Source organism: Aquarana catesbeiana, linkage group LG11 (genome assembly GCF_042186555.1).
Source record: "Aquarana catesbeiana isolate 2022-GZ linkage group LG11, ASM4218655v1, whole genome shotgun sequence".
NCBI lineage: Eukaryota > Metazoa > Chordata > Amphibia > Anura > Ranidae > Aquarana > Aquarana catesbeiana.
The window spans coordinates 78,516,527-78,527,914 of NC_133334.1; the positions used below are offsets into that span (position 1 = coordinate 78,516,527).

The following is an 11,388-nucleotide window of genomic DNA, read 5'->3' on the forward strand; positions in this document are numbered from 1 at the left end:
TGAGAACATAGGGGTTTATTTACTAAAGGCAAATCCAATTTGCACTGCAAGTGCACTTGGAAGTGCAGTCACTGTACATCTGAGGGGGACATGCAAGAAAAATAAAAAACAGCATTTTTGCTTGTACATGATTGGATGATAAAATCAGCAGAGCTTCCCCTCATTTCAGATCTTCCCCTCATATCTACAGCAACTGCACTTTCAAGTGTACTTGCAGTACACTTGTAGTGCAAAGTGGATTTGCAAGGAGAGGCAGAACGGGGAGATGCCTATGTAAACAAGAAATTTCCCCTGCAGAAATCCACAGAATCAGTCCACAGGGCAACTATTAGTCGTGCACTCCACAAATCTGGCCTTTATGGAAGAGTGGCAAGAAGAAAGCCATTGTTGAAAGAAAGCCATAAGAAGTCCCGGCAAACATGTGGAAGAAGGTGCTCTGGTCAGATGAGACCAAAATTTAACTTTTTGGCCTAAAAGCAAAACGCTATGTGTGGCGGAAAACCAACACTGCACATCACCCTGAACACACCATCCCCACCGTGAAACATGGCGGTGGCAGCATAATGTTGTGGGGATGCTTTTCTTCAGCAGGGACAGGGAAGCTGGTTAAAGTTGATGGGAAGATGGATGGAGCCAAATACAGGGCAATCTTAGAAAAAAAAACTGTTAGTCTGCAAAAGACTTGGGACTGGGGCGGAGGTTAACCTTCCAGCAGGACAATGACCCTAAACACACACCCAAAGCTACAATGGAATGGAAAGTCCAGACCTAAATCCAATTGAGAATCTGTGGCAAGACTTGAAAATAGCTGTTCACAGACGCTCTCGATTCAATCTGACAGAACTTGAGCTATTTTGCAAAGAAAAATGGGCAAAAATGTCACTCTCTAGATGTGCAAAGCTGGTAGAGACATACCCAACAAGACTTGTAGCTGTAATTGCAGTGAAAGGGGGTTCTACAAAGTATTGACTTGGGGGGGCTGAATACAAATGTACCCCACACTTTTCACATATTTATCTGTAAAAAATGTTGAAAACCATTTATCATTTTCCTTCCACTTCACAATTATGTGCCACTTTGTGTTGGTCTATCACATAAAAAACCCCAATAAAATAAATTTACGTTTTTGGTTGTAACATGCCAAAATGTGAAAATGTCAAGGGGTGTGAATACTTTTTCAAGGCACTGTACCTTGAAGGGATCTTCATTCACAGTTCAACGTGTTGGATAGATGAAAAGGCTGCAGGCAGCAAGGGCACATTTAAAGATTAAGCCAAAGGCATAGGTTACATTTTGGAAGCTTTATTTCAATTTATTTATATCAAATTTATCTGAGCCCCAAAACATATGAAAGATGTATTCAAGCTCATGCACTAAAATAATACAAGAGGCAAATTGATAAGTGCAAAGTGCACTGCCCATAGCAGTCATAATCCATCTTGTACTGAAAACCGTCAGAAACATGTATTCTGATTGGTTCCTACACTTTCCACTTTGCGTTTGCTCCTTACACTCTTCTACAATCACATTATTGCTTCACTCAACCCTTTTATTTCCCAAAAAAGCTCCTTATTGCAGCCTTCAGTCGAACAAAATTATAAATGATGACAGACACTGTGATCAAGAACCAGAGTATAGTCAGTACTGTGGAGAAGATATTTAAATAGCGGGCAGAGGTGCTGTATTGCCTGGCTTGACTTTGCTTTCCGTTCGACTTCTGGTCACGAGACTGAAAGGAAAAAAGAACAAAAATAAATAATGAGCAACCACCAGTACCTTGTATTGCAGTAGATATCTATGCATTTAGTACGTGTTTTGTACACGTTTAGAGCTTGCAACACCTGAATTGATTTGCAGCATTAAAGAGGAGTCCCCCCCCCCAGCAAAAAGTTAAAAGTCAGCAGCTACACATATTAGGACACTTACCTGTCCTGGAATCCAGCGATGTCTGCATGCCAGCTGATGGTTCCATCGGCTCTCGGGTGCTGCCGCCGCTATTCGTAGTAAAGGAACCCAACAGTGAAGCCTTTCAGCTTCATAGTCATTCCCAACTGTGCTGCGCTTTCTGAATGGCCCAGTGGCAGGGGAAGGAGGAGGGTGGCCGAACTTCTGAGTGGTCTCGCCATGGCAAGATCTTTCGGCAATGGGGATGGATCCCTGTCAAAGAAACTGGTACCTGCTCCCCCCAAAAGTTGCCAAATGTGGTACCGGGGGTGGGAGGAGGCTGATGAGCAGAGCTTCCACTTTTGTGTGGAACTCAGCGTTAAGGTGTATTCATTGATTGCACAACTTGGAATCACTAAGTACTGTTTTAAAGTAGATTTAAATCAAGTCAATAAAGATTCATAAGCATTAAAGGGGTTGTAAACCCTTGTTTTTAAAAAAATAAAAATAATAAATCTGCCTATACCTACCTGCTCTGTGCAATTGATTTGCAGCACATTCAGGTGCTAAGAGGATCGAAGCCATGGATTTTTTTTCCTTCACACAGATAGCATAAGGGAAAAAGAAACCATAACTGTCATCTGTTTATTTCTGTGATCAGCTGTCATTGGCTGACAGCTATTTCACGTGGTAAAGGGCCTGCTGTGATTGGCCCTTTATCTGATCTATAATCAGCAATTTAAGACCGCGCAGTAGCCATCTTTTGGCTATAGCATGGGTGTCAAGTGGTTAAACCCACAAGTGCTTTTTTTTTAGCCACTACTATTCCTTTATACTGGCTTGAAAGGAAATTCACAAATGCAGCAATTTAGAAATTGGATGCAAGGTTTAGCACTGTCAAATACTTTTTGATTAAATAGTGCATTTTATATACAACTATATAGATCAGATCAAAATAAGGGACAAATTAGGAGGAAAGAGGGACAGAGGGACTTTGTTTCAAATCATGGACAGTCCCTCGAAATCAGAGACAGTTGGGAGCTATGATTGTACAAACATCTTTCACCATTGTCATTATGAGTAAAGTAGCCCAGATGCTATTCATTCCACACTGGAATGTAAATACAAAATTCACCCATTCCCTATTTATAGTGACTACTACAGTACCAATATCAATTCAAAAAATATCTTACCGTGATGGAAATTACATTTTAGAGGCTTGTACTTTGTTTTACAAATCTTTATTATTATCTAACATATTGAAAAACAATTTTAAAATCAGATAATCCCTACTGATCATACTTCAAAATAATGCTGCACCTCAATGGGAGCGGGACAGTTTCTATGTAACAATTCAACAATTCAACTCTATTTTTGTGTTCAAAAGAAACAAGTTGTATCAAACTATATTACAACATTCACATTCATAGTTGTATACAATATCCCCTCCAGCGTGCATCCTGTCCCTGCACTACCCACTTTACAACTGTATGTCAACTGCAGCAAAGTACTGCTATTTATTAGCATTATCCCCCCCCCACACACACACACACTAAAGATGGTCACTGCGGTCATTCAGTGTGGCAACGTCCAATCGGACTACTGCTCCCCTGATGACCCCTACAGAGGCTGCAGAGGAACAGTGTTCTCATCCTTTATTCCTTCTGTATATCTGCCAGCAATACGGAGCCACCTACAGAGGGGAGGATAAACTGCACCTGCCTACATACGGAAGGTTTGAAAAATGGGTTATTGACAGAATGTTCCCTAATAAATAAGGGGGTGGTGAGGATAAATTAATTTTACAAAAGGAAAGTTGGCGTATATGGATTTCAAAAGCATATAAGGTAGTTCTGCGCAAAGATGTGCAACACATGCTGGTGCAAGTAGACAAAAGGTGGCTGAAAAGAGTAGACAAGAACTGTAGTGCTGAGATGCAAAAAAAGATGGAAAAAAGGATGAAAACCATAATTTATGACCAAAAGCTATTGTTCTGGAAATGTTATAGATAGGCAACTCCTATCATCATATTGATTAGTGGCTCCAAATGATTAACTGCTGCAGTAGGGAACAGACACAAAAGATACACTTAGCATCTTTCCAAACAACTGTTCTGTTTATTTTACACAATTGATGTTTTTTTACACATGATTACGTAGGTATCACATTAATATTACAATTGTACTATTATGGTAACAAGGCGTAACATAGGCAGGCCAAATTCTAATCAGGACTCGAAAGAATGCAATATGTAATGAAAACATTATTAGTGCCATGTGCACAATGAGTGCAGTGTGTGATACATAGGCAAAGCATACAAAACAGAATAACATTTTATACAGAATTTACACATTTCCATTACACCATGCCAGTTGTTTGACACACATAGCTTTAGCAAACTAAATATCATTCAGACATGGTTTAGATCTATTCTAATGAAAGCTAAAAATGTAAAAAAGATTGAAAACACTGTCTGAAATTACATTTACATGTTAAGGTTAGGTTCACACGATGCGGCTCACAGCAGGGGTCCAGTGCGTCCCCATGCACCATTTCTGCTCGGATTTCAGCCTGAATTTTTGGGCTGTATTTGGACAAATTTGCACAGCAGCCACAGCGGAGATATGTAAACTGGCTCCATAGAGAGCAGATCACAATTCCCTACAATGCGAATCGGTTGCAGGAAAATACACATCCAATTCGCATAGGTGTGAACGCAGCCCTCAGCTTATATAAGATTTTAATGATGGGGATTGATAAAATGGGACACTGCACACAGTCTGGTGCAACTCTGCATAGAAACCAGCTTCCAGTTTTTTTTTTTTTTTGACAAAGCTTAATTGAACAAGCTGAAATTAGATGCTGATTTTCTACCATGCACAGATGCACCAGATTTTGCACTCTCCAGTTTTAGCAAATCAAACCCCTATGTAACTATCTTTGAAACCTAAAAACTGTTATGCATAATTAACTGGGGTGATAGACCTGATGGGTTTTTAATCCAATGATCCGCCATATCTGGCAGTAACTGATTTTTACAGGGCTTGTGGTAGCAATGAAGTGCAGACAAAGAACGAGCCAATACTTCACATAAACGTCCACTTCTTCAGAGGAATATTAAACTGTGTTAGCACCAATCAGAATTTGGTGACAGGATTCCTTTTATACAGTATGTCTAGCCATGTCAGCCCTTGGATTATATATAAATGATGTGAGAGAGTCCACTAATCCACTAACATTGCTTGGGTAAATGGGAAACTATGGGGCAATTGTCCAGAAATGAGGACCAAATGAAATGTTAGTGAGGGGTGACCATGGGGGGAGGGGGTCTGTAGTGTGCTATGTATGGGTTTCATAAAGTTGGATGTGATCCATTGTGTCATTGGTATGCGGCTTCCTTCCTGTTGTTTACTTCTGAATGCAGAGTAAAACAATTTTAATACCTATTTTTTTTTTTTTTAGAAGACAGATACGTTTTGTTTATGTAACTTACAAAAACTGTTTAGGCGGAACTTAAAGTGATTGTAAATGATCACTTTATAAACAACCTATTCAGTTTAAAATTGAAATGAAAGGCAAAACATTATTGTATAGATATAAAAATACAACATAAATCCCTTTTTTTTTTCTTTTTTATAAATGATCACATCCCCTCAGTTCTCTGCTGCATAAGGGCTAGGGGAGGAGAAGCAGCAGCACACTGAGCTTCTCCAGTGAATGGCTGTGCAGAGGGGGAGTGTCAGGACAAGTCTGATCATTGGAGGAGAGCAGGCTGAGTTCCCAGCATAGCTAGAGAACTGATTACGCTGTGAACTCCTGCTTAGTGTGGTCAGTTTTTAATAGGAAAGCAGAGGGACTGCCAGGAACACCAGGGATTTCACATAAAGGAAGCAATACAAAGAGAACAGGAGACTTTCTCATATAAGTACATGGTACAGCAGGAACATATCAGGAATATATAAGTTTTGGGGTAACAAACGCATTAAATCCCACTGGACAAAATTGCCAGAAGCAAATGTTTTTTGAAAAAAATTAAAAGTTCCCCATGCTCCTAGCAATTTTTCTTAATGAATGTTCTCTGCATGGTGCTTGCACTTTGCAATATATGGCCTGACCTATTCTCAGCATGGCAAAAAATAGAGCAGCAATTGCAGCCATGATGTATCTGCAACTGACCAGTATGTGTGCCATAATGTTCAAATATGTTGTGGCAAACGCTGATCTGCACACATAGAAAATTAGTTCTGCTTCAAAATGCAGCATTTTTGAACATGCGTTTTTGACGCGTTTTTTTACAGTGTTTTTTTTTATACTGTATACAGTGTAAAAAAAAAAAAGAAAGAAAAAACACAAAACGCGGCAAAAACGCGGTACTTGCGTTTTGGATGTGGGTCTATTGAATTCTATTACGTGCAAAACGCTGCATTTTGCATGAAAAAAAGTCCCCAACCCTTTCCAAAAACGCAGAGGCACAAAAATGCATTGATGTGAACATGTTCCATAGGAACCCATGTTAAATAATTCCCATGCATTTCTGCAAAATGCAAGATGCATCAAAAAACGCATTAGTGTGAATAGAGCCTTAGTCTTGCCAATACTTATTCCACTGTCCAATGAGACTGCATTAGTGGCCAGCATTAGAACCTTTATGGCACAATGGGATGGCAGTTGGTGGAGCTAAGCCATGAGGTCAAGGAAGTGTGGTCTCATAACAATGTGAGACAAGGGCTCGTTCACACCATACATACAGGAAAACTGCGCAAATTTCACTTGCAGAGACATCTGTTTACATCAGTTTTCACAAGCTTTTCAGTGAGTTTTTATGTATGTTGCCATCGGTGTGCATGCGCGTCAGTTATGTGCCCTGTTCACACCATAAGTTTTTTTCCACACAGAAAACTGCATAACTGTTGCAGATTCATGTGCACAAAAAATCTTCACGTGATACCAGTGTTGTGGTGTGAACAGGGCACATAGGGAACAATTGTTTTTTTGTTTGTTTTTTTTGTGCCCTTGCAGAGTGCATGCAGAAAAAACTGACGTTTCTGCACATGGTGTGAACAAGGCCTAAATCAGAGAAGGGCATACAGGCTATCAGACACATATAGTATCTCACAAAAGTGAGTACACCCCTCACATTTTTGTAAATATTTTATTCTATCTTTTTATGTGACAACACTGAAGAAATTACACTTTGCTACAATGTAAAGTAGTGAGTGTACAGCTTGTATAACAGTGTAAATTTGGTGTCCCCTCAAAATAACTCAACACGCAGCCATTAATGTCTAAAACGCTGGCAACAAAATTGAGTACACCCCTAAGTGAAAATGTCCAAATTGGGGCCAAAGTTTCAATATTTTGTGTGGCCACACAAAATACAAGATACTGTATATGTAATCATCATTGGGTTTCTGCTTTTAAATTTAGACTATTGCAGTACAGGTTCACTTTAAAATACACACATCTGACAATCATCTAAAGTCTAAGGACGGACTTTGGATACAGCGGGAAAATGTTAAAGTGGTTCTGTATCAAAAAGCAACAGGGAGGGAAAACTGCCCAGCAGCACATAACCCCGGAAGGATTGTTATAAAGCCCACTGCAAAGCAAATATTATATGAAATGTGAAGATGTTAAAACAGGCTACATAACATCTCCTCAATCCCTGTCAACTGCCCTATGAAAAGTGATCCACTACAGAGTGCTCTTCAGAGGGCAAAATCTGTATAAAATGTGCCAAGTCTGGTGGCGATGGCCTTATTGGTATAAATGAAAGGGTCTCAAGGAAATGTACAGTGCCTTGAAAAAGTATTCACACCCCTTGACATTTTCCACATTTTGTCATATTTCAACCAAAAACATAAATTAATTTTATTTGGATTTTATGTGATAGACCAACACAAAGTGGCACATAATTGTGTAGTGGCACAATTGGTTTTCAAAATGTTTTACAAATAAATATGTGAAAAGTGTGGCGTGCATTTATATTCAGCCCTCCTGAGTCAATACTTTGTAGAACCCCTTTTTGCTACAATTACAGCTGCAAGTCTTTTTGGGGATGTCTCTACCAGCTTTGCACATATAGAGAGCGACATTTTTGCCCATTCTTCTTTGCAAAATAGCTCAAGCTCTGTCAGATCGGATGGCGAGCGTCTGTGAACAGCATATTTCAAATCTTGACACATATTCTCAATTTGATTTAGGTCTGGACTTTGACTGGGCCATTCTAACACATGAATATGCTTTGATCTAAACCAGGGATATGCAATTAGCGGACCTCCAGCTGTTGCAGAACTACAAGTCCCATGAGGCATAGCAAGACTCTGACAGCCATAGGCATGACACTCAGAGGCATAGGCATGATGGGACTTGTAGTTTTGCAACAGCTGGAGGTCTGCTAATTGCATATCCCTGATCTAAACCATTCCATTGTAGCTCTGGCTGTATGTTTAGGGTCATTGTTCTGCTGGAAGGTGAACCTGCACCCCAGTCTCAAGTCTTTTGCAGACTCTAAGCCCGGGTTCACACCTATGCGAATTAGAGGTGCGTTTCCGCACCTCTAATTCGCATAGCAGGAGAATGTGACTGGCTCCCTATGGAGCCAGTTCACATATCTCCGGGGCGGCTGCGGTGCGCACTGCACAAAAACGCTGTGCGTCTTTGGCTGCGTTTCAGGGCCGAATTCAGGCATAGAATCGGCCCTGATTCGTCCCTGAAACGGTGAACAGGGACGCACAGCGCTCCTGTGCGATCCGCAGCCCGTTGTGGTGTGAACCCGGGCTAAAAGGTTTTCTTCTAAGATTGCACTGTATTTGGCTCCATCCATCTTCCCATCAACTCTGACCAGCTTCCCTGTCCCTGCTGAAGAAAAGCATGTCCACAACATAATGCTGCCACCACCATGTTTCACGGTGGGGATGGTATGTTCAGGGTCATGTGCAGTGTTAGTTTTCTGCCACACATAGCGTTTTGCTTTTAGGCCAAAAAGTTTAATTTTGGTCTCATCTGACCAGAGCACCTTCTTCCACATGTTTGCTGTGTCCCTCAGATGGCTTCCCGCAAACTGCAAATGAGACTTCTTATGGCTTTCTTTCAACAATGGCTTTCTTCTTGCCACTCTTCCATAAAGACCAGATTTGTGGATTGCACGACTAATAGTTGTCCTGTGGACAGATTTTCCCACCTGAGCTGTGGATCTCCTCCAGAGTTACCATGGGCCTCTTGGCTGCTTCTCTGATTAATGCTCTCTTTGCCCTGCCTGTCACTTGCACGGCCTGCCATGTCCCGGTAGGTTTGCAGTTGTGTCATACACTTTCCATTTTCGGATGATGGATTGAACAGTGCTCCATGAGTTGTTCAAACCTTGGGATATTTTATATAACCTAACCCTGCTTTAAACTTCTCCACAACATTATCCATGACCTATCTGGTGTGTTCCTTGGCCATCATGATGTTGTTTGTTCACTAAGGTTCACTAACAAACCTCTGAGGGCTTCACAAAACAACTGTATTTATACTGAGATTAAATTACACACAGGTGGACTCTATTTACTAATTAGGTGACTTCTGAAAGCAATTGGTTCCAATAGATTTTAGTTAGGGGTATCAGAGTAAAGGGGGCTGAATACAAATGCACGCCACACTTTTCAGATATTTATTTGTAAAAAATGTTGAAAACCATTTATCATTTTCCTTCCACTTCACAATTATGTGCCACATAAAATCCCAATAAAATACATTTACGTTTTTTGGTTGTAACATGACAAAATGTGGAAAATTTCAAGGGTTATGAATACTTTTTCAAGGCACTGTACATGTGGCTATGTGACAAACCATAAAAGATGATTGCAGAAGTTACAAAGTAAAAACTAAAAGACAAAATATAAACAATGAGGCGGGTAACCCAATTGACTATACACATTGCCACTGATTACTAGCTAGAAGGTGCAGCTTGAAGCAGCCATGGGTGATTGCTGTGACACTGTGAAAACAAAAGGGAAAAGACAAGCGCAACCTCCATAGTGTAGTAAACAAAGCCAACAATATTTATTAATGATTAAAAACACAGAGCCGCTGTGGAATTCCCCTGCTCCCTCTCCCCCTGCTCACGGCCAAAGCAGGGGAATTTCACAGCGACTCGTGCTTTTAATCAATAATAAATATTGCTCACTTTGTTTACTACACTATGGAGGTTGCGCTTGTCTTTTCCCTTTTGTTTTAGGCTGGGTTCACACTTATGCAAATTGAATGCGGGTTTTTCACCGCATCCAATTCGCATGACAGGAGACTGTGATCGGCTCTCAATGGAGCCGGTTCACACATTTCTGGGGCGGCTGCAGAGAGAATTGCACAGGAGTCCTGTGTGTCTTTGGCTCCATTTCAGGCCCGAATTCAGGCAAAAATTGGGGCCTGATTCATTCCTTAAAATTCTGTATAGCTTTTAAGGTTGTCTCTTTCTTTAAGGGGTAGATTTCTCCCTAGTTCCTGTGCATGTGACAGGTGTCAGACAGAACTAGAAGTGAGTTGAAATCTCCTACCATAAATACAGACAGCATTAAAAACCTATATCAGTGGAGTGGGTAAGAGTTAAAACCTCTGTCAAGTTCCTTCTTCTTCCCTAACTGGTGCAAAAAAATTTTTTTAATACCACCCTTCAGAAATGCAGCTACACTTTAAAATGAAGATGTCAAACTCTCACCTTGACTGAGAAAATGAGTGCAATGAATCCCAGACAGCAGAAGTTCATGTAGATGGTGTTAAATATAGACCAGATTAGATGATCTTGCACAGGATGTTGGTCAGATGTTATGGCCAACACCGTAGATTCCTTTTGCCCACTGGCATCTTGCAATGGGATCATCTCCACCTTTAGTCGTTCATCTTGCTTGCTCTCACAGTAATTTAACTTTTCAGCAGAGGTCTCCATAAGTTGCTGAGAGGACGATTCATTATCGTAAGTCTCCATTTTCACAAGGAAGGGACGAAAGCTATCAGTTTGTGGATGAAACCTTCTGCAGGGCTGTGGGAGGAAGATATATTTATGAAGATTGTAGAAGAGTGTGGCACGTCATACACGTTTATTTCATTATTCTCAGTGCTTTAAAAAAATCCAGCAGTCTTTAGTGACGTTATTCTGTAATGTGGTTTTGCTGAGCTTCCAGATTCTAAAGACCAGACAGATCATTGTGAAACAGTGTAAAGTTTAGAAGATCAAAGTAAAGTAAAAAGCAATACAATGCAAACAGAAAGTAGAACATTAATGAACCTGCTCTAAGTTGAGGGTAATGCATGCTTAGGATTGGCTCACACCAGATAAGTCGCCATGCATTTTGCTACAGTTCTACTTGAGTTGTAACTCATAGACATGAGACGGTCCATTGCTGTCAACAAACATTGATGATACCAATACTTGCCACTTAAAGTGGTTGTAAACCTCTACATATACTGAGTAAAGTGACTGGCCTCTGTTGTGGAAATTTTTATCAATGTATGTTGTCAGATGTC

General features: G+C 40.5%; 1 protein-coding gene across 1 annotated transcript; it reads right to left on the reverse strand.

Annotated features, from left to right (window-relative positions):
- Positions 1–1,286: 1,286 nt before the first annotated feature.
- LOC141112110 (interferon-induced transmembrane protein 1-like) lies at positions 1,287–11,096 on the reverse strand. The gene is made up of 2 exons (XM_073604570.1): positions 10,583–11,096; positions 1,287–1,729 (listed from the first exon to the last, which is right to left on the reverse strand). Exons 1-2 carry the CDS (start codon positions 10,847–10,849, stop codon positions 1,550–1,552), a joined length of 447 nt encoding a protein of 148 aa, XP_073460671.1. The 5' UTR covers positions 10,850–11,096; the 3' UTR covers positions 1,287–1,549.
- Between the last annotated feature and the right edge of the window lie 292 nt (positions 11,097–11,388).